Source organism: Carassius carassius, chromosome 14 (assembly GCF_963082965.1).
Source record: "Carassius carassius chromosome 14, fCarCar2.1, whole genome shotgun sequence".
Lineage (NCBI taxonomy): Eukaryota > Metazoa > Chordata > Actinopteri > Cypriniformes > Cyprinidae > Carassius > Carassius carassius.
Window position 1 is genome coordinate 25,876,439 of NC_081768.1, and position 26,648 is coordinate 25,903,086.

Genomic DNA, 26,648 nt, shown 5'->3' on the forward strand with positions numbered 1-26,648 from the left:
GGGCATTTTAGGAAGAGTGTAAGTCCTCTTCACTGCTCTTAACCTTTGTGAAGTAGGAGTCCTAAACTTAGGATTGGCAAGCCCATTATTTTTAAGATCTTCTATTGTTAGGTGCAATTTTAAGCCTTAAGATGTTTTGTAAATAATGGGCCTGATTTGAAGGATTCCTATTGAAAACTACTGAATTATTAATCTCACAGAACAATAAATGTGACTGCACCTTAAGAAAGAGTTAGATTACACAAACTAAATGATTGGAGAAGTCCAGTTTACTTGAAAATTTATGCTCCAGTTTCATACACTTTACAAACAATAATAAGACAAATCAAATGGTATTCTAACTTCCAGAGCTGATTTGAAAAACTTCTGAAACCGTGGAGAATGGGGTTGAAATTAGTTTTATTTTCATTTTAAAAAAAAACATGTGAAGCACAAGGATAAAATGACACTTATGTAGCAGTGACAGATCAATCCGTGATGGGCAGCAGTTAGTGGGATCAAATGAAGAATGCCACAATCACTTCCCCTTCAGATCATTAATAAACAAAGTGACAGTTAAAGATAATTGACTTCCATTAGGACCAAAAATGTAACCCATTAAAACCAAGATTTAGATCGGCCTTGCAGGTGCAGTTAAAGAGGGAGGCAGGGATACGAGAGCATCCAAAAGCATTTCTTCTTCATTCTCGGGGGTCTCAGACCACCTCTTCTGATAAAAACTATATATCTCCATATAAACTCATGCTGTGTGCATATTTAAAGAAACCAACATTGTACAACTAAAAGAATATTCTAAAAGACAAGTCCCCAAAATAGCGCAAAAGTTTCAGTGCAAGTATTTCCCATATATCTACACCTGCAGTTCATAACTCCCTCCGACCCCCTGCCCCCTCAAACTATATTAAAAGCTTACTTCCCCTGAAACAAGGCTGTTAAATTAGCAGTGACCATTCAATTTAAATGTCACTTTTAAAGAAAACCCAAATATTGATTTTAAAACTGAAAAGCAGCTCTACAGCAGTTCTCCTTTAGTTTCCTAAGATTGTTGAGGAATGCTCTGCTCATCCTTTAGCTCCAGACGTGACGCCTGCAGTGATCCAAGGCCTACAAACACAGAAGCTACTTCAAGTCACAGCCTGTTTTGATGTGCAGTACAACATTATAGACTCAAAGTTATCTTCTGTAACGCTAGAAAGACGACACTCACGTTACAGCGAGAAGCGGTCTCCACGTTCTTACACCAGTATGCTGGTCCCCAGCTGCACTGCTCCAATCCCAGCAGCCTCTGCACTGCCTCAGGACATGCTCCCAGCTTCTGTACGCACGCACAAATCCCCAACAAACTCCGTCAGGGATCATCATTTGATCACATGATTTGAGCTGGAGAGTGTAGGGTAAATCTTACCATGCAGACAAAGTCAGGATCCAGCGTCTGGAGCAGCAGCTGCACCAGCAGAGGCTCGTACTGCTCAATGAGCTGGTTACACTGCAGGCAGGAGAACACAACACACAGGTACATCACTTCCTACAGGACTCGGTCCATTTCTAGGATTCAAAAAGTTAACTAACACTGATTTATGAAGGGCTGCACAATGTGGCAGGAAAAAGGAAATATTTTCTGTAATGTAAATGTATAAATAGGGCTGTAAAATTTCATAAAGCTTTAAATGGATAGTTCACTCAAATGAAAGTTGCCATTAATTACCCTCATGTTGTTCAAAATTCGTAAGACCTTCGTTCATCTTTGGAACACCAATTAAGATTTTTGATGAATCCTTAGAGCTTTCTGACCCTCCATAGACAGCAATGTAACTATCACATTCAAGGCCCAGGAACATTATAAGCACATCATTAAAATAGTCCAGGTGACATCAGGGGTTCAACCGAAATTATGAAGCTATGAGAACACTTTTCATTCAAATAGACTTTGTTCAACAATTCTCCGTGTCACCATAGATGCTATTAATGAGTCCCACGACACAGGCGTGTGCATTCCTCTGCTCGTAAACAAGGAGCAGTGCCACACACACAGCAGACTGACCCAGAAGAGAAGAATGGTTGAATAAAGTCATGATTTTGGTTTTCTTTGCACAAGTATTCTCGTACCTTCATAAAATTAGTTGAACCACTTCATCTACAGCGATATCGTTGACTTGATTGCAAATAAATGCACAGACACTATTTAATTGAACGGAGATGACATAACTGAATTCAATGATGAACTGCCTTTAACTATCATTTTTTAATTATTGACACTGTTTTCCTAATGAATGTTGTTCAGTTGCTTTGACGCAATGTATTTTGTTTAAAGCGCTATATAAATAAAGGTGACTTTGATATCACATGGACTATTTTGACGATATCTTTACTACCTTTCTGGGTCTTGAACGTGTCAGTTACATTGCTGTCAGGGAGGATCAGAGCTCTCGGATTTGATCAAAAATCTTAATTTGTGCTCTGAGGATGCAGGACTAACAGGTTTGGATCGAGAGGAGGGAGAGTAATTAAAGTGACAGAATTTTCATTTTTGGGTGAACTATCCCTTTAACCAAACAGTTTGCCTCATTACAAATCTGGTTGACATGTTTTGTTTCTTAATCCGAATAAAAAAAAAAAATGACCCAAATTGGTTCACAAATAGAAATCACACTGCATGTTGCTGGACACGAGCACAGTGGAATGTTTGCTGACAATTTAAATGAAATACTTGTATTTGTTCTGTTGTTGGATGTATTAAAAACATGAAGTAATGTAAGATGGGTGTCCTTTACTGTAAGCGTGACTTACCTCATCTCTGACAGCGTCAGGCAAGTAGTTGCAGACCTTCAGCACAGCCACCTCGATCTCTGCCTGAGTGGCGTTCTGCTCCAGGATCCCGTCCACATAACGCACTGCCATCTTACACACGTCACAGAAGCCTCCCGCTTCAAATCGCTGCTTGTCCATTACAGCTGCAAGAATTAAGCATTAAAAAAAGCATCTCAGATCTAGAAAAAGAGGACCATTATACTGAAAACACAAGGTGTTCTCAGCACTTACAGACATGGCTGATGCCATTGCAGAGAGCGAGGAAAGTGCAAATGGTTTTGGGATCGGCCTCCTGCACAAGCAGTTCAATGATGGCCTGGCCGTAGGTCTCAAGCAGGTCCTTGCACTGAGCAGTGAGTGTGGAGGGTAAAATATCACAGACTTTCTCCACAGCCTGCACAATCTCTTCCTGAAAAAAAGTCAGCACACCGTTAATAGAAGACATTTATATAGGTGCAATATTCATAATCCAGTTCTCCAGAAAAATCTGAGCACGAAAAAACACAATATAGCTATTTAAACCTCGCTGTCAGAGTTAATATTTAAAAATAGTTGAGTATTTTTGATTCAAATATTTAAGTTGTGAAGCTGTTTCTGCACTGATGCAATGCTTATTTTATCTAATAATGATGAATATTATAGTTCAAGTGAATCGCATCACAAAGAGAAAATCCAATGCAAACTATTGTTTGCTGACTGGAAACATGATGCATGCATTATCCTTTTTTATATTTATCTACTTTCTCTTCTCTGAATGGAGTAGGCCTTATTCCATCAGTCCCAGCTGCTATGTTTGTCTCACTGGCTTCAATCAATCCTTACATCTAATTGCGCTGGTACTTGTGACTAGTGACAAACGGCTACTACCACTAATTGTTGATGAAACTCCACATTTCAACCAGACTGGTCCTTACAGTTTTTACTGACAAAAGCTTATTTTTGTTTGTTTGACATGTGGTTTCTTACCTCAGATGTGTGATCTTGAACCAAGCCCTCAAGTTCCTTCATTACAAACTCACAGATGGCACACTGAGGAGAGTCACGTACTCGCACCAGAGTCTGTCAAAACAGTAGCACATGCATCAAGGAAACATCTCGCAATTTCCAAACCAAAGCTTCATTTAAAGGCCATTAAACAGCGGACCACATTTTAGAGTCACTAAATTAATTTACATTACTTTCAACCTCTGAATTGGAAAAGTAAAAAGTTTCCTTTTCTTTATTTTCTCAAACTAGTGACATTTAAACACTTAAAATGTTAAAAGCAGTTTTAATTGCTCAAAAGTGTTAAACTACCAAATACACAGATTTAAAAACTATGCTTCCGTACCTCAGCAGGCTTGCTTTTGACAGGTGTTTCAAGTTTGGTTGCAGGGAACATCTTGACAGCAGGGATTGATTTGGCAGGCATCAGCTTCTCCATGCGCACAGATTTAATCTGAGTGGAGCAGAATCCAGCACCAGAGCAGATGTCCTTGGCTTGCTGCAGAGGGATTGTAAGACATGGCACCAGTTACACCAGATAAAAGGCAGGATGAAGGGAATATTAGCCATGCACGAACACAGCGCACCATCTTCCTGGATGACATCATGCAGCATCCATTGCATCACAGCTCTCTGACTAACCAATTACCCATGATGCTGCTCCATCTCATGCCAATCATGCATGCAAGCACAAGATGTGCTAAAAGCTAGTGGTTCAGTTAAAAGACCAATTCATCCAGTGTAACACTATATAAACCACATGTTCAAATCAAAATGTGTTGAATGAGAGCTCTTAGGACGGAAGATAAAGATGAATCCTTATTTGCAAGTGGAACAATCAGTTCCTTAAGGATTTGTTTAGCACTTGGAAACAAACCTAAAATACTTTTGACAGATTTGGTCACTGAACTACTTAGCATCCATTTCCAAGTCTGCTGCAATGTCTGTGTGTCCTTGGATGCTGAATGAGCCGAGAGAACTTACGCAGCCATTTTTACCAGCACGTTTCTGGTTTAAACCAAGAGTTTGGGGTTTATTTGTCAGCAAGTTTAACCCTGCTTTCTGAAACTTTTATTGTGTTGAATGAAACCAGTAACCAAAGTGGAATCAGTACATAGTTTCAACCCTATTCCGCATTTTTATTAATGGAGGTCATGATAATGAATGATTGGTCTGGTACTAAATCTACACAAAACATGAAATCCTCAGGGTTAGGGCTACTTAAGAGTGTGAGTGGCTAGTCTAACAACAGCACAGATAAGCAACAGCCAGTGTTGGATTAGAAAACAGCACAGGTGATTTAGCCACATGACAGACAGATTAAAAGGCACAAGCTAAAATAAGACTAGCAGCTCAGAAAAAAAACGTACCTTCTCCTGAAGACCAGAGCAAACAAAACCACAAGAGGAGGGAGAGAAGAGAGAAAGAAAATGAAGGTGGGTATTAAAGAAAAATAAAGAGAAGACACGTGATTAGAGTTGTGGATTAAGATGGCAGGCAGAGTGTCTTAACAGGGAAATTAAAAGCAGCTTTGTTCACTTGACTGACAAAATCTGCAACAAGATCTCCATATTAAAGGGGTCACATTTTAAAAATAACAATGTTTGCCTTATTTGCATGTCACTTATTTCAAACGGCAGAACCAAAGGATGGAGAGATATATATAGTTTGAAATCACTTTTTACAGTAGGAAGGAGGTTTTGAGTTCTGGAAATGATCAAACATGATATAGTACATTCAAATTGGATTCCTCATATGACCCGTTTAAAACTCACTGTGGTATGCCACGAGAAGAGGAACTTAAACACCCATTTTGGTAATAGAGGATGGAAGAAAATGAAACCGCTGAAATGCAGACAAAGACAAAAAAAAAAAAAAAAAGGATGCTAAAATCACTTACCATAGACATAAGCTGTTGGAAGACCAGTGGTCCATACTGGCTGATGTACTCCTTGCACTGTTGAAGAAATGAGAGATAAGTGTCCCATACGTGCAATGCATAAAGCATGGCATCTTTACTTTGAGCACACAACTCTAAACTCATGCTCTCACCATATCAGACATGCCAGGTCCCAGCAGATCACACTGGCTCTCCACCTGCGCGAGGAGTGTGTTGATAAATGAGGAATTGGCTTTGGCTTCCTCCTGAGTGTCAGAGATGAACGTAACACAGTCCTGGCACACATCTCCACCAGTCTGCAGTCAGAAGAGAACACAAATAAGTTAATAAACATACACGATGAGATTAAGCACATTTTAATCAGACCCGCCCGCATTAAAACATACAGGTGTGACAGCTTCACCTGTTTGGGGGTCTCCTTGGTATTGTCTTGGGGATAGAGCAGCTGAGGGATGTTGAGCAGGAAGGGGCTGACACGCTGGTTCAGGTCCACCTTAGGGATCTCATTGGATACGAGCTCAGCCAGAGCTGCCTGCTGGGACACACACAGGCCCATAGCACTGCAGACCACACCGGGGTCATCCTGAGGGATGATGGGAACACAGAAGCATTGTAAAGCATGATATAAACCGATAGGATCAACAGCTGAATACATTTCCCCTTGCTTCAGTTCTTTAAGGAAGACTGTGGCTGACGCGGTGAATTACAGACGAGGCTCTATGTGGGAAGGAAGTGCCCATTACACAAAGGCTGCTTTGTGGATGGCTAACCATCTTAGTGGCACTAGACCAGTCTAATCAGACCAAAGCAAGTAGAGTAATAAAAATTAAAGAGCTTAGTTTCAGATTTTACCCACCAAGACAATTTCATGACTTTGATGGTAAAAGTTGTGATTATCAATTTTTCCACCAGCATGTTTGAATGTCACTGTGTGGCTTTTCACAAAAGCACAAATTGCTAAGAATCCACTATTTGGTGGGAAGTTATGTATATATTCTCCTGTATCACTCTATAGAGGTGGTATGACAGTTATGTCACTTTTTAATTATCAAAAAATAATGTCAGTGCTCAATACGCCAAGACTGTAAATACAGTTTAAAAAAAAAATCTATACGCAGTTATTTAATAATAGATTTGGATTGGAAACATGCAGACGGTTCATCAAGTTTCAAACGGCATGTCTGCCTTTCCGCTCCAGAAGAGCTTGGGTTTGGTACATGGTGGGGGTTCAACAGTTGTCTAAATCACAAACTACCACAAACTAAAAGGAGAATTATGATACTGAATTAGTCAAAAGGGAAGGAAGTGTCCGGCTCACCAGCTCTCCTTCGAGGATGCCCATGAGAATGGGGAAGTAGTTGTCAACAATCTCCTTACACTGGTCAGCCAGGCCCTCGTCAGGGATCAGCTGACAGGCCTTCTCCATGTAGTCCAGGAGTTCGCTCTAGATTTGACATAAGAATTAGGACTTTGGCCTCCCATAAAAAGTACTCAACTCCAGTGCTATCATGTCAGCATACCTGTGTGGCATTGTCCTTCAAAAGCTGCTCCACCACCACCAACACCTCTTTGCATAGATCACATGGCACAGATTTCTGCAACAACAACAAGGTTTTATAGACTATGAGCTTGTGAATTCTGCACTGGCATACCAAAGCACTTCTGAGAATCAGGTCAGCGCACCATCTGAGGCTTGTTCCACACGTTCTGTTGGCAGTGTTGGACGGCATCACAAAGGGAAGCGGTCTTGACGTTCTGGCACCAGTAGGGTGGACCGCGGGCACACTGCTCCGTACCCAACAGGGGACTCGCAACGGCTAGCAAGAAACAAGAGAAGATAGATTAGATGTGCATAAAACAGGCAATGGTCAAACAGAAGAGACGGCCCACTCAAGTCAGCATTTACACAGCAGTGCCTCATTTCTTATCTGATCAGGAAACATAGTACAGTTTACTGCATTCAATTTGTATTGTATCCACTGAATCAGGAATCACCATCTCTTCAACAATCAGAGTCTTTAATATTTCTACAACCAAGTGACCAATAACTGGTTACTGAGATTTATTTTCTGCGATTCGTGCCCAAAACTGACAAACTGTAGAAAATGCACAATAAAAGATTGCGCAGGCTCCCCATTGAATTGAACAAAAGTTAGATTTGAGAAGCAAATCATAATAGCTGTCAAAACACGAAAACAAAATACTGCAGCCTTTCAGTCAGACTTTCCACACAGAACCGTTGAGACCATTAAGCTGCTTTGCTCTATAGACTGAAAATGGATAAGAAGAGGGATTTTTTTAAGAACCTGCCAGTGCGTGTAATGTGTGGAAAGTCCCCAAACCTACCAAGAGGCAGTTAATACTGATTTCACCAAGTACAATGCTTAAAATATAATAGTAAATTAAAACTACCAGTGAAATGAACAGGCTTCACAGTCTGTGCCTGCAGATTTCTCGAGCTTGCAAGAGATTGCCATTTTCACAAACACACTCTTAGAAATAAAGGTGCGTCAAAAGGTTCTTCGCAGCGATGGCATAGAAGAACCATTCAATCAAAGGTTCTTTAAAGATCCACCTCTTCCTTACCTTTTTAGAATCTGAAGAAACTTTCGTCAAGAACCTTTTGTGAAATAGTAGGTTCTTCAGATGTTAAAGGTTCTTCATGGAACCATTTAGACAAAACCGTTCTATGGCATTGTGAAGCACCTTTATTTTTAAAAGTGCAGGCTAACAGTTATACACAGAAATAATTTCAAAGAATCATGCATCCTCCTAAAAAAAAAAAAAAAAAAAAAAAAAAGGTTGGCAAGGCATTGCAAAATATGACTTGAGACATAACCAATGACAAAAACAAGCTCAAGTCGTCTTATGATCCAGTGTGTTTCCCCCAGCTCAGCATCAGCCTGCGCAGCTGACTGTACAAAAGACAAGTCGACATAAAACCCAGATGTCAATGAGCAAGTGAATTTTACCAACTCACTGACACGGAGTTTTACTGTAATGAATTATGACTCCGTGATACCGATTTGTTTTCTACCAGAAAAAAAAAAAAAACCTGTGCCAAGAATAAACTTTAAAAACATCCCTGAAGGACTAAACTCTTAACACAATCAGACAAAACACAAAGTACTCTACTACCAATGAAAACAACCTTAAACCAGCAGACTTCCACTTCTGTTTGGCCACTTCATATCAAACCATATCAAGTCTGTCAAAACCAAAGCAGAAACCACCTAAATAAAATAATAAAGTGAGAAACAGTGCAGGCATTAAAGATTATGGCAAAACTCTGCCATAAACCTTGGGTCATTTACTTTTACACTTAAATTTTACCAGCACTAAATACGAGAGCAGAACAAGATGCCTCTAACAACTGCTGCTAGACAGAAAACAGGCCAATTAACTTGGGAATGGGAAGTTACAAAAGCATGTAAAGAAATTACAGTAACTACTCTAAACAACATTTTTCACATAATTCACATGCTCAAAATAACTAGCACTAAACTTGCCGAGTCATACATAGGGTCTAATTGGCCAATATACCAAACTATGACCGTTTCCAGCTTTCTCTTTTGAAAATATGGTTGAGAGGTATGTGCGTGTTTATTAATAAACCATTCTTCACAAGCCAGAGGTCGCGAGAATGACCTCACATATAGACAGTATAAAGGCCTCCTCTATGTCTTCATGAGCAAAAAAAAAATCTGCAAAATTAATAATCCTTTGCGCAAAATAAAGAAAAAAAAATGAAAATTGTGATATTACGACCTGAAATTGTGATATTAATGGCAAATCCTAAAGAGAAACTACAAATGTAGCAACGGATCTGATTCCTGGAAGTATGAATAGGTGTTATTTTGAAGCACTAGCAACCTAGTAACAAATTGCGCATACAATTGATCAGACAAAAGACAATTGCAAGAGAGCGAGAAAAAAGCCTCTGGTATCGGTCACTGCCTCAACATTCAGACAACTCTATCAGAGAAAGAGATAAAGCTGATGAAATCACCTACATCGATCAAGCACGAGACGAAGCTTACATGAAAACTGATGCGTCATGACGCGGAAACGATTCGCATTAAATCCAAATGAAATTTAAGAAATACATTACCAACTATAACAGATAATCGATTAACCCAACTTTTTCGTAAAAATTATAACTGTCTTAATTTACTAAAATATACTAACGTCAAGTCAGACCAATCAAAAACATATGCGCAACAAACAAATGCATGTGTACGAAACCACATATACCAGCTAAAAACAACTTAAATAAATCATTTTAAAGAAATTGTTACAAAAGAAGGGAAAAAAATGACTTATGGACGCAGTTTAAAAAAAACAGTTAACGTTAGCCAGTTAGCACAACACGCGACGGATTGACTAATAAACAAAAAGGAAAACAATATTAATACAATCAATATACAAGTTCAATCTGTTCAAGAAAGCAAGAATACATTATATGTTAAGGTGTGTATTTAAAGATAACAGTTTCATTTAAGCAGGCCCGACTGTCAGTAACCTGCATGACATGTTTACCAAACACTCCCTCCGCCATTAACTGCAGCTGTGACACACTTCTCATAACGAAACACTAGAAATCATGCGAAGCTCAAGAATATTACCCGTGGAGATAAAGAGCAAAGTGAAGAGCATCGTGACTCGGGCAAAAGCTTCTCTCGAACCGCAGTGTCGTGTTGTGAATCTGGTCTGTGTCGAGTGGTGAAGGTGTTTGTGCTGCAGTGACTCGCCCGCTCCGCGTGACCAGGCTTTATGCTGATGATCTCACGGTCAGCTGACCGCTGCGCATGCGCGTGAGCGTGCGCGCGACCGAGGCGTCTCTCTGTGTGTCGCAATCAGTGCTCTTATCGTTTGAACATTGCATTTTTTGTTGTATTTTGCAGTTTTACGTAGTATTGATGTGATTTATGTCTTGTGATTTATGTCTACCTAAAACCCTAACTATAATAGCTATAGAGTTTGGAGTCAGAAGTATATTTATACAACTATATACAAAATAATAGTAATTTAAAAAAATGTGTTCCCTGTTTCAAAAATCTATATTATAATAATTTTGGCGAATTCTGCCCTTCAACTAATCTTTAAATATAGTCATATTTTCTATAGATTTCTGGGTTAATGTGTGTACATAATCAATTTCATGAACTGTTTTATTCCTTATGATTTTTTATTGTTATGTTTTTAAAGTTTTTCTAGTGGTAAATTCATGTTGAAAGAACTAGTCCATATAGCGTCATAACATGCTCTGCTGGTGTCACACACAAGTTCAGTGTGTGATAATAACTATATTTCCATTTGCAAGATGGCCTGCCCTGTTACCATGTTTTTAGACATGCACTCTAGTTGTGCAACGAGATTCTTTGAAAGTATCTTTGAGGACCATTATTATATATGAATATAATTTCCACTTGAAAATATATCAGAGTACCATGTGTTATTATATTAATATCTAATACCTTCCAGTGCAAGTAGAACATTTACCCTTTTTCTGCCTTTTTACTTAAAAAAGTTCTTCATAATAAGTTCTTCTAAACAGTACTTATTGTATGTGTTTATTAAGTGTATTCTACTGTTTATTTGTTCTTATGTACTGAGAAATGATGATGAAGACTGTTTTGCATTGCTTGAATAAGGCAAGAAGATAATACATCAGTGTTATAGAACTGCTTTACATGTGGTTCATTCCTAAATTTAGACTCAAGATGATTATATCAGGCTTTCAACAACAATAATTAGAGTTTAACTTGCTTCATTCCATTGTAATGTCTCTTTTATCTAAAATTGTTCTGACTACAGCTTATCCCAAAATAATGACAATTATAATACTGAAACAAACTGTAAAATGTTACATGACTCTATTGAAGATATCAAATGTAACCTGTCCATTAAAATTCAAACGTTTGACATGTTGGTAGATTGGAGATTTAAAAACAATGTTTTTGAATATATTTTGGTCCCCTCTTTCACCTATTTATATAAGAGACTCTAAAATTAGAAGAAATATATAAAACATATTAAAAAAGAACCCCTAACTATGTTGATGACATTAGTCGAGGCCAGTATCTCTATGAGCTAGAGATGAATAAAACCACTTACAAGAAAAGAGATTGGAAAACAAAGCAGCTTTACAATAAAACCCACAACGTCATAACAGACTGTGAGAGAGAAAAAAATACCTTTGTATTATTTCAGCATCTTGCTTGAGTTGATTTCTAATTGATTTAACATTTTTCATGTGTAAACTGCCATGTTTGATCTTTATTTCTGGTGACCGTTTATATTATATTCTCTAAAAGGAAAAGTTTAAGCTTTGCATTCAATGAACAGTGCTTCTCATGTTTCAGTATCCTGCGGATAAATCACTTTCCTCTACAACACGTACATTTATTTTCTTATTCGTAAGTCAGGTTTGTGGAAGAGTGAGATATACAACTTCATTTTTATGTTATTTATTTATGAGCTTGTCATTATTTATGCAGTCATATTAATATTAAATATTCCAAAAAAACCTCTCCCCCGCAAAGAGGCCATATGTACAGTTCTTTGTGGAAATAAACAACACATAATTAGCTGAAGTAAATGCATTTCTCCAAAACTATAAAAAGGAAAAAAGGATGCAGACATTTATTAGCTTGTCTTGTTACAAAAGTCCATTCATACGATCCAGCAGAAGACGCCAGTCCTAAGGGGGATAAAAGACAAGAATTTACTTATAGCACATATAAAAGCACAATCATCAACAACTACAATATTCAAAAAACACAAAAACTCCCACCAAATTGGGAGCTTTGAGCTCAAAAGCATTTGAGCACCTTAGTGCAGATTTAACTGCATATCAAAACAAGTAGCGCCCGAAAAAATAAACAATGCTAGACATAGAACTAGGAGTGTACTGTTTATATTCATTATGTATGTATATATATATATATATATATATATATATATATATATATATGTGTGTGTGTGTGTGTGTATGTATGTATATATATATAAATACACACACACACACACACACACACGTGCATGAATATATTTAAGAAAAATATGCTATTTATTAAATATATTTATATAACATAAAAATATACATGTAAATACATGCAATTATTTTCAACATATTATAATGTGTGTGTATTTAAATATACATAATAAATATACACAGTACACTACACACACATGTATGACCCTGGAGCACAAAACCATTTAAGTCGTTGGGGTATATTGGTAGCAATAGCCAAAAATACATTGTAGGCTGCTACTACTAAGGTGTCAAAATTATGGATTTTTCTTTAATCCCAAAAATCATTAGGATATTAAGTTTAGATCCTGTTCCATGAAGATATTTTGTAAATTTACTACTGTAAATATAAATATATCAAAACTTAATTTTTGGTTAGTAATATGCATTGCTAAGAATTTCATTTTGGACAAATGCAATTTTCTCAATATTTAGATTTTTTTTTTTTTTTTTTGCACCCTCAGATTCCAGATTTTCAAGTAGTTGTTTCAAACCTCAGCCAAAATGTGTCGTATCCTAACAAACCAAACCAGCTCATTTATTCAGCTTTAATTATTGGTTTTGTGGTTCATGGTCACATATATTATGTGAACAAAATCATTTGTTTCGGATGCAATTTATCATTTGACAGCACTACTTCTTTTCTTTTTTTTTATGTATAAATCTCAATTTAAAAAAAATTGACCCTTATGACTGGTTTTGAATTCTAGTGTCACACATTTGTACCAATAGCCAACAATACATTGTATGGGTCAAAACTATGGATTTTAATGCCAAAAACCATTAGGGTATTAATTAAAGATCGTGGTCCATTAAACTATTTTGTAATTTCCTAATATAAAAGAAATATCTCAAAACGTAATTTTTGATTAGTAATATTTATTGCTAAGAACTTCAGTTGGACAACTTTAAGGGCGATTTTTGGAATTATTTTCTTGCACCCTCAGATTCCAGATTTCCAAATAGTTGTATCTCAGTCAAATATTGTCCGATTCTAACAAACCACACATCAATTGAAAGATTATTTACACAACTTTCATGTTTGGCTTTGTGGTCCATGGTCACATGTAATACGTGAACAAAAACATTTACTTTGGATGTGATTAATCGTATGACAGCACTACTTCACTTTGAAAATTCTGTCCATTGTTTTGTCTTAGTTTCATCCCTACCTTGAAAGTAAAAACAGATCAGGAAGACACAAGTGCTCTCACGTTTATCTGGAGGTTTCAGTGTGTACTCTCTCAGCCTGTGCTCCGCAGCAGAGCGCCTGGAGACGCTCGGGGTCTTTCTTTAGGACTGTCGGGCGCAGCACGTCAATGTCCCGCTCGAGGTGATCCAGCAGCTCGCTGACGATCCTCGGCGAGGCGTGGAAGTCCACGGAGAAGTATCCTCCGTGCGTGTGTTGAGAGTCGTGTTTGGAGATCTTGTAGGGCAGCCTGCGCTCGCCGAGGCTCTCCAGACTCCGGACCACTGCGCCGCGCGCGAGCAGCGTCTCCACCGTGCGCCGCAGCACCGCCGCGGTCTCCGGCCTCTGCATCGCCTTCAGGATCACACACAGCTCATACCGCGGCATCTTCCCGCTGTCTGGGGTCTGGGGACCGCCGCGTTTAGGAAAACTAAATGACTCTCAGTGGAAAGCGCAAAGCGGTCACAGAGGCACACGCGTGTCTTCTTCAAGGAGATCCGTGGAGTTTGGTGTAGTGCGCCACCTTCAGCATCGGAGGGTTACACAACCTCCTGATGACGTTTGCGCAGTTACAGTCAAACCTTCAACATTTTATTCGCTATAGCTTAGAAAATTTTAATAAAATATGGCAAGGACTGTCAAAATATGGCAAGGACACCTTCAGTGGGCGTGACAGATACCGCACAACATTATATAATATTAGAATATGTAATATAGCCTATTATATATATATATTTTGTGGACCTAACTTAACTTCCGGTAGACTTCCAAATAGAATCAATAACAACAGCCAAGTCCCTCTAGAGTAGATATTTTTTTTTATAACAAACAAAATATGTTTGCCGTGTGGATCAGGCGGACTTAATAAAAATGCGAATTCATTCTTTGCCAGCTGGAGATGTTTTAAAGCATAGACATAAAGCGCGAGAAATAGAGGTTTCCCCAGTAACAGCTGTAAACAAAGCAGAGCTACGCTCACACGCTGCTTTATCAGGCATATATCATGCAAGTCTTCCTTCAGAAATACAGCGATATAAAAACACCTGTGCCTCGATATTTAAACATATAAATGTAAGGAATTATTATTATTAAACGTGCAGTACATAACGTTACTCATGTTTATTCAACGAAGCCTTTTTGAAAATCGATCAGTTTTAAAATTGTGGTGAGTCTCCAAAAATAAATAAATGTATGGGAAACACATCCCGCAGCACAACCACCTGACCCCAACTTCAGTCTACTCCTCACCTTGACTTTAACTGTGTTTGTAGAAGGCACTGCAGCCAGACCGATATACACAACACAGACCGGAAGTTAACTTAGGTCCAGGCGCGTGCGCCCGATGAAACCATGTCACAGTTTACTTTACTTTTGTTTATATATAATATATATAGTGGGTTCAATAACATTCATCATTGTACTTACCAAACAGACAGCAAATAAACAATATGTATATTTATAACTGCGTTATGTATATGTATGTATGTACAATATAATATGTATATTTACTTACTGTGATCGCGTAAGTAGTGTGACGCAGTTACTGTGCGCCATTTCCAGCGACGCCGCGTGACGGTGAAATAGCCAATCGCGCTCCTCCTCCACACGAGCGAACGAAGATGGCGCAGGACGGCACGGTGCCCAGCGATCTCTACCAGCATGTGTACTCGTTTCTCGTGGAAAACAAGTTCGCCAATGCCGCGAAAGAGTTTTTAAAGCAGGCTAAAGTGGTAAGAGCCCGTTTACTTGTGTATTATATCCCCTCGCGTGCTGCACGCGCATGGAACTGACACGCGCACTCTGTGTGGAACACGTGTCTTTGAGCTCCTGCAGAGGATGTGTTTAAATACTTGTATTTTCTGCCGGTCTTTGTAACATTTTGACCCGTGTCATCACAGCTTGGTTTTTTTACACATTTAACTTGTTTTTCTCGGTACATAATTATTCATCATGGTTCTTTTAAGATTGCTTTTTTTTTCAATAGCTTGAGTGCTGTCTGTTGTCTTTATATAAGAATAATACAATTATACAACATAAGCTGACAAACGAGAAGATGCAAAGGGAGAACAAATGCCAAGGGGAATCAAAGTAAACAAGAAATCAATGTGAAAATAACCCAACAGTTTCGTGAATGATTCACACGTGTTCTGTAGCCACAGAAGTCTCAGCGTTATCTCCGACTCTTAGGAAGATTATAAGTTCGGGATTCGTTAACAAATTGTACTTTTTATGTAGTATTACAATTTGATTATGCAAGTTTTACCGTATTTAAATTGTATTCTATATAATTTACAATGGTGTCTGTTTCATCTCTTTAGAAACCTCAAGACCAAAATGAGGAGCGTCTCCTGGACATCTTCAATTTCTGGGTGAAGTATGTACAATCTGTGTCTTATGAGTGTTTGAATGGGGCCACTCTCAAGCCCTATTCGTACGGGACTAGTTTACTAATCTACGTTTGAGTTTCGATTCTTACCACCTGAAGTGATTTTCATGTACCAATTCGGACAGGACTATTATCTCCGTGTTTATTACAGAGGTGAGGGTCTGTTTTGTGCACCTGGGCGTCACAGAGATCGCGTGCTCTGTATGCGTGCATTGAATATAATCATTCGGATTGATTACCATTAGTATTATTACACAATAAATACTAGATGGCTAGTATAGCAAAACCATGTTAATGTGTGGTTTCTTTAGTTTAACTTTTTTGTAGTAGGCTAAACCCATGTTTAATTTTTCTAAAGGTACATCTGTAATTAAAACATTGTCATTGAGTGCATAAATTAACGTGAGTAATCTTACCGGATGCTGATATTACAATAGCCATAGTGTGAGAAAAACAGATTCAGACGGGATTAAAATCGCCAAGTGCGTCTGTGAAACACATTTCTCTAACGACCCCCTGTAAAACAGGTCCCAATCTGAATTATGCTTATACCTGTAGTTTTGCTGTCACTGTTGGCTTGTACTAACTATGATTTGCCTGCACAAGGTCCCCAGAAACCAAAAAGCGCAAAGCGGTCACCAGTGTCCCTGCGGCGGTCAACGGCCCATCAGCCAAGAAAGCAAAGAAAGATGCGGAGAGCTCAAGTAGTGAGGACTCCAGCAGTGAAGAGGAAGCTGCGGCACCTGCCAAGAAACTCCTACAAGGTACAGAGCTTTTCTCTCTTATGCTCAGCTCAACAAGGCTCTATTTACTTGATCAGAAATACAATAGCATCAGTATTGTTGCAAAATATTAGGTAACACTTTATTTTAAGTTGTCCTTGTTACATGTACTGCTATTATAATAACAAAGTATAGATAATTACATGCAAGTAGCACTAAGACAAATCCTAACCATATTCTAAGTAAATGTAGTTAATATTACTCAGTATTTAAATGTAACAGGGATACATTGAATAAAGTATTTCCAAATATCATTACAATGTAAAATGCTTCTTTTAATATATTTCAAAATGTAGTTTGTTCCTGTCATGGTACAGCTGAACATTCAGCATCATTACTCCAGTTTTCAGTGTCACGTGACCCTTCAGAAATGTCGAAAATGTTCTTAAATGCATCCTTCCTGAATATAAGTATTAATTAAAAAAAATTATCTTACTGACCTCAAATTTTGGGCAGTTGTTTGTTTAAACACTCCATTAAGTATTTAACTTAAATATGAATTACTTAGTATTTAACTAAATGTTTTGCATCTAACAGCGAAAGCTCCTGCTCCAAAGAAGCCTGCAGCTGTAGCTGCTAAAAAGAGCCGCAGCTCTGAAGACTCCAGCGACTCGGAGGAGGAAGCTCAGGCTAAAACAGCAGCAAAGGTCAGGAAGCTGCATGCTGTTCATGTGAGCTTGTGTGGTTCGACTCCGTTAGGATGCCTCTTCCTGAATCTGGATCTGTTTATTTGTTGTACAGAAGCCTGCAGCTGTGAAGCCTGCAGCCGCAGCCAGGAAGAAAGACAGCAGTTCCAGCAGTGAGGAGTCAGACTCAGAGGAGGAGCCGGCCAAACCCCCTGCGACAGGTGAGCTGAAGCATGAGGTCATTAGGGTCTGAATCAACACTGCTTTCACCGTTTACTGCGATTACCATTATCATGTCAGCAATTCAACTCAATTAAATATCATGATTATATCAAATCTATGTTGTGCATTTTTATTAAATTATATAAGCAGGGTACATTTAAAAAAAATTAATATAGTATTAAGAATTAAAAGTAAATATAGGTTCAAAACATGCAAGCAAATATGAAGTAAGGGGGGAAAAGACAATTACAGGTGATAAACTAAAAGCACTTTCAGTATCTAAGAGTGCTTTAAGTATCGGAAAGTTTACAAGTAATAGTCGTTGTTTCTTTTTTTTAATCAGAATTATTATTGCAATTTGATTGTTACTGATGATGAGCTCATAGACAGTGGCAGCTTTAATAGACTGCATTCACACTAATGCACAGATCTGTTTCCACATATATAAGATGATCCGTTCTGAAAAAAGAATTGATTGTTTGCATCAGTTTTGTATCATAAGTAGATGCAATCGAAATATTTGTTGTCAAATGGAAAGTCAGATTTTTTTGTTTTTTTCTTGATCTGTGAGGACCGGACCTAGAGATCTGCCAGGGCCTTTCTCGCTAATCTAAGCGCGCTCCAAAGTGTGGCTACATTTTCAGTCAGAAAACAAGAAAGCCAAGTATAATATCTGTAATAGCTAAATATGTTGTAAGAGAGCTGTCACCAGCAACATGACAAAGCACTTGAATTTAATAATCGCTACAGATTGTGTAATGTTTGCATGTAATATAGTGATTCTATTCCTAAATTACAGTGATTCTGCGGTTTCATTCCTCAACCTTTGACGAGTGTGATAAGTGTTGTGATCACTTGGTTCGTCCGTGCAGAGCTGCAACAGGAAAAAGCCAAGCTCAGATTTTAAAATAGGGAGTGCATTTTTAATACTCTTGTGACATGCGTGTATGCGAGTGACGATTAGGGTCTATTATTGCATCGATGCAGAATTGTCCGTGTCCACATCATGATGCATCGATGCAAAGAGAGTTCCCATTTTCAAGTATAATTGTTCAAAGTAAGTTACATATTCAAAGTGGTGATCTGTGGTCTCCAGGAGCAAAGATCAAGCCTGTGGCGGGGACCCCTAAACCGGCGTCCACTCCCGTGTCTGCAGCTCAGAAGCAGGACAGCAGCAGCAGTGAGGACAGCTCGAGTGAATCTGAGGACGAGGCTCCAGCTAAGGTACTTCAACCTACATATTATAACTCCAGCGTAACATACTTTAGAAATCTATTGTGAATTGTAACCATAATAGAACCTGAATACCTATGATATTTTTGCTCAGAATAAAAACTACAATTGTTTGCTTGCTTATTCACAACTAGTTCCTCTCACTTGATCACAGAAAGCAGTAAAAACAGCAGTCCCAGTGAAGGCCCCTCCAGCTAAACCTGCAAAGTCCAGCAGTGAGGAGTCATCCTCAGACGAGGAAGATGCACCTCCTACTAAGAAACCCAAGACTGGTATTACTACATTTCTTTTACATTGCTTGATCGTAAAGGTGCATTAAGAAATGGGATTTCTGGCATATATCAGTGTTCCCAAACAACCAGTATTACAGTGATCTATGACTTAAACCGAAAACGATCACCCTTGCTGAGTCATTACGCTTTATTTACTGGATCAAGTGATCGCAACATAATTAAACTGCTTTTTTGATCCAAGAATGAGTCCTAAGCTTGCCTCATTTGAACATGTTAAGAAATCTGAAAAGTGAGTTTCTGAAAAAGAAGAGTCGAACACGAAACTGAAGAGCATCTCTCTTTACAGGACCGTTCAATGCCGTCCCGCCCCCTGGAACACTGACTGCTCAAGCAAAAACCCCTGGTAAGAGTTTGAAGTGTCCTTTATGAGGCACAACAGTGCAACCATTATAAAACTAAACATTACTGTAATGTAATGTTAATAATCAAAGTAAACCTTCATCCATAGATTCTTTCAGACCTTCAATAATGTTTAGCAGCATGGTGTTATAATATAGAATTAAATTTTACTATTTTTTTTTTAATTAGCTGTAAGTTATATTTGTAATACACATGAATGAATAATTTTTTGACTAGCTGTATCGAATAGGGTTGTAACGATATACCGGTATGACGATCTACCGCGATATAAACATGTATGATTATCACACCGTGTACATATGCTTATCTACGGTATTGAGAGAAAATAACAAACACAGAATCTCACCTGCGCCTAGGCAACAACTTTCCACCTAAGGGGCCGTTCACATATCGCGCCTAAAAACGCGTCGAAGACGCTAGACGAGGTGCTTTCTGATTTTTTCCCAAAGCCTTCTGGCACTTGCACTCTTGAGGCGTCTGCCTTTGCTAAGCAACCATGACCTGATCTCTCCATGAAGACGCGGACATTTCAGCAATGGATAAATGAATTTGCAGCACTAAAAATTGCTTGCAATTATTAATTTAAAAATGGCAATCCATATGCAGCTATGATCAGCTGTTCCTTCATCTTGGCTGAGCTTTCAACGTTGTTACGGAAAAGGTGAGGAAGCTACATGACCTGCGGTGCGCTTGCTGAAAAGTTGAGATGTTTTTAACTCGATGTGGTGCGGACGCGCCTGGAAAAAACGATCGCGTCACGACCGCGTCGCTTCCATTATGAGCGTGCATACCGCGCGCCTACATTTGAAATAACGAACTTGAGCGCACAAAAGACGCGATATGTGAATGGCCCCTAACTGTTCTCTTGGTTTCACCCACACGTACAGCGGAGACAACATCAGAGACATAGGCCGTTATCTCTAATCTCGATCCCACGTCAAAATATGAGTTAAAATTGGCACTAGTATGCAAATACTTTTTATATAGAAAAGACGAATGCTTATTTAACGAGGAAACGCATCGAACATGTTTACCTATTCAGGGGTGTGTTTCCCAAAACCATAGTTGCTAACTAAGTTAGCAACTTAGTTGGTTGGCAATGGGAAATTGCATTGCAACCAACAAAGTTCCTAACAGGTTAGCAACTATGGTTTTGGGACAATCGATTATGGAATTAATCCATATTTTGCATCCCTACTTTTCAAACATTTGTTCAACCACCCCCCTGCCCCCCCCAAAAAATTTTTTGATCGTTTAATACCATATACAGTGAAACCGTATACCCGCGGTATTTTCTGAGACTATTATCATACCATGAAAATCTCATACCGTTACAACCCTAGTATCGAAGCATAGTACGAAAGGCATAATTTGAGCACAAAAAAAGCCAAACAATTTTGTATTGTATGAAGATTAGCACAGATTAATTTGCATGTCTGGTCCTAAGATAGATTTATCCTTAAAACCATATAGTTTAAATTAGCCGAAAGTTAACACTTCGAAAGTTAAGAACTCTTTGCAGAGAAAACACTTTGCTCTGGATAATCAATCTTACAGTTACTAGTATTCATTATGCTTTATGTAATAATGTAGACATTAGACTTGCATATGAAATGTATAGTTTGTTGTTTTGTTTACAGCAGCAGCCAAAGCTGCTCCGGCTAAAGCAGCCCCAGCTAAGAAAGCACCTACAAAGGTCACTCCTGCTCCGAAAAAGGACTCCTCAAGTTCAGGTTCTTCAAGCTCCGAGGACGAAGCAGCAAAGCCAGCTGTAAAAGTCACACCGGCAAAAGCAGCATCCGTTAAATCTACACCTGCTAAAGCAGCATCCGCTAAATCTACACCTGCTAAAGCAGCATCCGCTAAATCTACACCTGCTAAAGCAGCATCCGCTAAATCTACACCTGCTAAAGCAGCATCCGCTAAATCTACACCTGCTAAAGCAGCATCCGCTAAATCTACACCTGCTAAAGCAGCATCCGCTAAATCTACACCTGCTAAAGTCACCCCAGCTGCAGACAAGGCTTCATCTTCTAGCTCTGAAGACTCTGACGATGAGGAGGAGGAGGTGGTCAAGAAACCGGCAGTTGTCCCTGTTAAACCTGCACCAGCCAAGAAAACAGCAGCTAAAGTCAAGCCTGCTGCAAAAGAATCGTCTTCATCGAGCTCCGAGTCGGAGGATGACAAACCGGCCACAAAACCAACCCCAGCCAAGGCTGCTCCTGCTAAAGCTGCTCCTCCAAAGACGACCCCTGCTAAGAAAGACGATTCCTCAAGTTCAGGTCAGTTGTCATCACATCCATAAAGATACAACATTTGCATGTAATCGTTATTTACTTGCCTTTATGTCATTAGCAGCATGTATGATTGGCTTATATGGAACACAAATGGAGATGTTTTGAAGAATGTTCATGATTCTCTTTTTCCATACAAAGAAGCTTCTACATCTACAACTTCTGGGCCCAATTTTACTGAAGCCCTAAGCTTGCTTTCTTTGGAGCTTGGTAGACCTAGTCATTTACATTTAGAAATATTGGGTCTTACGGAATTGAAACTGCCAGTGAATTCAGAGATCTAGAGAAAAAGGGTATCACCATCTGGACACTGTTCATCAAGATTGTATTAGCTGATGGATGTATTTTATCTTGCACAGATTCAGACAGCTCTGAGGACGAGGCACCTGCCAAACCAGCAGCTAAATCCAAGCCTTTGAGCACTCCTAAACCTGCATCCAAGCCCGCTGAAGCCAGCTCTGACTCGGACAGCTCTTTAGATGAAGAACCTCAAAAGAAACCAGCCAGCATACCGGTATCTAAACCTGCTGCCCCAGCAAAACCAACTCCTGCAGCCAAACCGACCGCTAAACCAGTGGAAAGCAGCTCAGACTCGGACAGCTCTTCAGACGAGGAACCGCAAAAGAAAGCCGTTACCACACCGGTATCCAAACAGGGCACCCCAGCTAAACCTGCAGTTGCAGCTAAACCAGCTGATAGCAGTTCTGACTCTGAAACTGACAGCTCTGACTCTGAAGACGAGACTCCAGCTGCAAAGAAAGCTAAACCAGCAGCGGCTGCTACTACTAAGAGCCCTGCTTCTGCCTCCAAACCACCTGCTTCAGCCAGTAAGAACGCCGCGGAGTCTAGCAGCAGTGATTCGGACAGCTCCAGTGAAGACGAGAAGAAAGTGAAGACTACTGTGACGCCCAAAGCAGCAGCAGCTAAGCCGGCCGTGACTCCAGTTAGTGCAAAGAAAGCCGAGAGCAGTAGCTCTGAATCTGACAGCTCAGACTCCGAGGGCGAAGCTAAGAAGACTCCCGCCAAGCCTGCCGTCACCAACGGAAAGGCTGCTTCAACAAAAACCCCCACCTCTGCAGCTAAAAAGACGGCAAAGTCTTCATCCTCGAGTGACAGCAGCTCTGATGAAGAAGAGTCTCCTAAAACACCAGCAGTAAAAACACCACCTGCTTCGAAAGCACAAGCTGCTAAAGCCAAAGCAGACAGCAGCTCCTCTGAGGACTCTTCATCGGAGGAAGAGGAAACGACGGCCAAGACTCCCGCCACAACAAAGGGTATTTGCTGGACTCAGTTTATCTGATAGCAAGATGTTTTTTGTGTTGCTGGTTCTCAAGCCCGTTTGGATTACTTTGAATGTGTTACATAAACACTGAAAAACAAACCTGTCAAATTTGGCCTGTGATGCTCCAAGAAACTGTAAAGCACCACTCAGCACTTTATACTTGATAAAGGGCAGCTCATTATGAGGGGAAAAATATCTCGAGACATAAGTATAACTTGTCATGTTGTAAATGGCATGACCTTTTTACAAAGGTCAGTGCAATGTAAAAAATAAACTCTCAACATAGTGTTCTAAAAATGTGAGTGCAACCGTCAAAAATGTACATTTAGTGTTGAGAAGTGCCACAGTTGGTTTATTGCCATGTTGCATCTAACAAAAGTAGTGCGATTTACAAGATACGTCACATGCAAATATTATAGTCCGTTTTTAGCATATTCTTTGGATTTGAATTATTTGCACTCAAGGTTCTTATGTATTTTCTGCTGTTTTTGGATAAAAATTGGCAGCACACCTGTGATGTTTATAATGGAGCCATAAAAACCGGCCATCCAAACCAATGTCACATTGCTTGTGGCAGGTCAAGGCCTCACACTCAGATGATCTTGGAAGAGAGGGCATTGGTTCTATCGGCATTAAACTGTTGATGTGTATCCTTTTTTTTTTTCTTCTTAAGGCATTTAGCCTTCAGCACCATTTGTAAACCACTAAAATTAGTTTTTTTCCCTTCTCTCCTCTGATCACAGGGGCAAAGAGCAAAAAAAAGGGCGAAGAGGAAGAAACGACAACACCCAAGAATTCAAAAATCACCACATCCACACCTCAGACTTTTCCCAGAACCAAACAGAAGGTAAAGGGCAGTGATTGTGATTGAGTTGATGTCGGCTCTTGTACAGTGCATATTCAAACACACTCCCAGGGGTCATATTGGGAATCTATATCAGTCTAAATGTTAGAGTTTAAGCATCAGTATCGAGTGAATCTTGCTTTTGATGCAAGCAGCACTGGTGCTTTACATTCTTTAAGTGTTAAAGGGATAGTTCACCCAAAATGATACCGATCATTTACTCGTTTGTTTTTCGAAGCACAAATTACAATTTGTAATGAAATCCAAGTTATTGTTGTGTCCCTCCATCAAAAACTGACGCCTCAAAAGTAACCGACAGCAAATAGCTTCTTGTAAATAGTTTTTTGATGTAAAAATCCTGATAGCATTGTAAGTGGACCTCGGAGAACAGTACAAAATTAAAAAACAGAAGTAGTTTATGGCCCCTTTAAAACTCGTACTTAAAAAAAAAATAATTAATATTTTAAACCAGTTTATAGCTTTGAGAAGAGGCAAGAGTTCCTCATTCCAGCTCCGCTCCACTCACACTTTGTTTATGCACTTATTTTCTATATCTGTCTCTCTGTCGTGTGACTTATAAAGGAAAGCAATGCTCCTTTCCGTAGAGTAAGAGACGAGGAAATTGAGGTGGACCCCCGCCTGGCAGACAATTCATTCGACGCAAAGGTAAGATATTAAACCTGAATGCATATTAGCTGAGCGTTTACTGTAAGGAGAGTCTTTGTGGACGTATAGTGCTTTTTTTATTTCGTTTGACTCTTGTTATTTACTTCTAGATGGGAGCCAACGGTGACTGGGGCCAGAAGGCGAACAGCGTGCTTAAATTTACTAAGGGCAAATCTTTCCGGCATGAGAAGACCAAGAAGAAGCGTGGCAGTTATAGTGGCGGCGCAATCTCCACCTCTGTGAACTCCATTAAGTTCGACAGTGACTGAGATCACAAACTAAAGAACCTCTGAACTCTCCATGTCTGTCATTTCAGCTCTAGCTAGCACTGTTTTGACCCGTCTACCCTCTGTTTCTGCGAGGTGTACCACTCACATTGACTGAAGAAAGCAGGAATAGAGGGGATGGGTTTTTTTTGTTTTGATTTTTAAACCCCCTATCATTCATGCTGTTAGACACAGTGACCACATGGTGGTGCCAATTTATTGTGTTTAGGTCTTTTGATTAGCTTATGTGTAATAGCTTATGTGTAAAATATGGTTTGGGCTTCACTGTAACGTTTCTTAAAGTTGGCATGACAAATTATGAACTGTTGTTCTAACAGGTAATTGTTAATGTACTAGAAATTACGGAGTGTTTTTCTTTTTTATTATTATTATACGTCAAAGAAATGTCATTGTTGTGGTTGCGTTAACATTTTTTATGAGCCTTTCCATGTCTCTTGAGCCTGGTGATCTGATGGTGATTTGAAGAAGCGGTGTAGTTAATGACTCCGCCCACTTCTGTTTGACAGACACTGGAAGACCATCCTTACAATAATAACACATGAATCCTCCTCATTAGGTTTTACTTTTAATCTTTTATGGTTTCATATGTTATGCAGGATTTTGTCATTTGGTCTCCTTTATAATCAGTATTGTAACTGTAATTAAAACTTGGACTGAAACTCAACAGTTTGTCTGTTTTTGATCAAATTTTTCCAAGTGCTCATAGAAGCTCGGTTGTGTCCTGTTTAATTTTGTATGAGGGTTGCCAAAATGTCTACCAATAAATAGTTAATCCATATTTATAACAACTCATAAAACAAGTTATCAGTCTACAGGTTTACCCACTGAACTGTCATTCATTGAAGTCCTGAAGACGAAGCATGTTTTGAGTATTTACAATTGTCAAATGTATAGGATACGGTAAAAGGGATGAGGGCATTGTCTATACTGATAATAATTTCTACATGTACAAGGTTCCTTTGACAATACAATAAGATTATGTATGTTAACAGTTAATACATCAGTGTCATGAAAAAGCAATGAACAAAACTTTTTATGGGTTTTATGGGTAAAGGTTTATATTTTGGTTTTAGGAGTCCCCATCAACAGGTTGACATGCATGCAAGGTCAAAAAACACTTTCATTTTCTTATAAAGTGCATTTATGTTTACCTTAATTGCTCCCAAATGATTCACGATGCATTCCAAATGGGATATATCGCCCGCCGAAGGGCACTTAGGATTGAAAACAATCATGGACGCAATATTGAAGGGTCATTCCAAACCAAAAGTGCTCAAAACTGGGGCATAGGGGGCATTTCTGCTTTGACGGTTACATTCAAACCTTGGTCCAGTCTAATTTGAATCCAAAACATCCGATTGGTTCTTATGACAACATAGTGGCTGTTTATTACTGGCTCCAAGTGAGACGCAAAGATGAACATCGTGTTATTGGACACATTTCTGTGTGCAAGTAT

The 26,648-nt window shown here is 39.1% G+C and overlaps 3 protein-coding genes across 4 annotated transcripts; 1 reads left to right on the forward strand and 2 right to left on the reverse strand.

Annotated features, from left to right (window-relative positions):
- Positions 1–893: 893 nt before the first annotated feature.
- Positions 894–10,474, reverse strand: psap (prosaposin). Its single transcript, XM_059566780.1, has 14 exons — positions 10,318–10,474; positions 7,376–7,509; positions 7,213–7,287; positions 7,011–7,136; positions 6,096–6,275; positions 5,845–5,988; positions 5,693–5,749; positions 4,139–4,291; positions 3,775–3,867; positions 3,040–3,217; positions 2,788–2,951; positions 1,406–1,486; positions 1,208–1,315; positions 894–1,104 (listed from the first exon to the last, which is right to left on the reverse strand). Exons 1-14 carry the CDS (start codon positions 10,346–10,348, stop codon positions 1,069–1,071), a joined length of 1,560 nt encoding a protein of 519 aa, XP_059422763.1. The 5' UTR covers positions 10,349–10,474; the 3' UTR covers positions 894–1,068.
- A 1,672-nt stretch (positions 10,475–12,146) lies between these two features.
- Positions 12,147–14,411, reverse strand: mrps6 (mitochondrial ribosomal protein S6). The gene is made up of 2 exons (XM_059566781.1): positions 13,943–14,411; positions 12,147–12,395 (listed from the first exon to the last, which is right to left on the reverse strand). The coding sequence occupies exon 1, from the start codon at positions 14,302–14,304 to the stop codon at positions 13,945–13,947; it is 360 nt and encodes a 119-aa protein (XP_059422764.1). The 5' UTR covers positions 14,305–14,411; the 3' UTR covers positions 12,147–12,395; positions 13,943–13,944.
- A 1,080-nt stretch (positions 14,412–15,491) lies between these two features.
- nolc1 (nucleolar and coiled-body phosphoprotein 1) lies at positions 15,492–25,856 on the forward strand. Of its 2 annotated transcripts, none has more exons than XM_059566782.1 (13): positions 15,492–15,647; positions 16,236–16,291; positions 16,910–17,067; positions 17,623–17,732; positions 17,827–17,932; positions 19,030–19,157; positions 19,321–19,438; positions 19,746–19,802; positions 21,463–22,101; positions 22,473–23,387; positions 24,139–24,242; positions 24,822–24,905; positions 25,016–25,856. In XM_059566782.1, exons 1-13 carry the CDS (start codon positions 15,537–15,539, stop codon positions 25,172–25,174), a joined length of 2,745 nt encoding a protein of 914 aa, XP_059422765.1. In that variant the 5' UTR covers positions 15,492–15,536; the 3' UTR covers positions 25,175–25,856. The 2 variants fall into 2 exon arrangements, with proteins under 2 accessions (XP_059422765.1, XP_059422766.1); XM_059566783.1 differs by having other exon boundaries at positions 24,845–24,905; positions 25,016–25,156.
- Positions 25,857–26,648: the final 792 nt, after the last annotated feature.

Coding starts and splice junctions, on each gene's coding strand:
- psap (XM_059566780.1), bottom strand. CDS start 10,348: ATGCTCTTCACTTTGCTCTTTATCTCCACGG. Junction 7,510..10,317: donor TTTGCTCTTTATCTCCACGG/GTAATATTCTTG, acceptor GTTTCTTGCTAG/CCGTTGCGAGTCCCCTGTTG. Junction 5,989..6,095: donor CCAAGGAGACCCCCAAACAG/GTGAAGCTGTCA, acceptor TTCTGACTGCAG/ACTGGTGGAGATGTGTGCCA.
- mrps6 (XM_059566781.1), bottom strand. CDS start 14,304: ATGCCGCGGTATGAGCTGTGTGTGATCCTGAAGGCGATGCAGAGGCCG.
- nolc1 (XM_059566782.1), top strand. CDS start 15,537: ATGGCGCAGGACGGCACGGTGCCCAGCGATCTCTACCAGCATGTGTAC. Junction 17,933..19,029: donor GGCCAAACCCCCTGCGACAG/GTGAGCTGAAGC, acceptor TGTGGTCTCCAG/GAGCAAAGATCAAGCCTGTG. Junction 19,439..19,745: donor TACTAAGAAACCCAAGACTG/GTATTACTACAT, acceptor CTCTCTTTACAG/GACCGTTCAATGCCGTCCCG.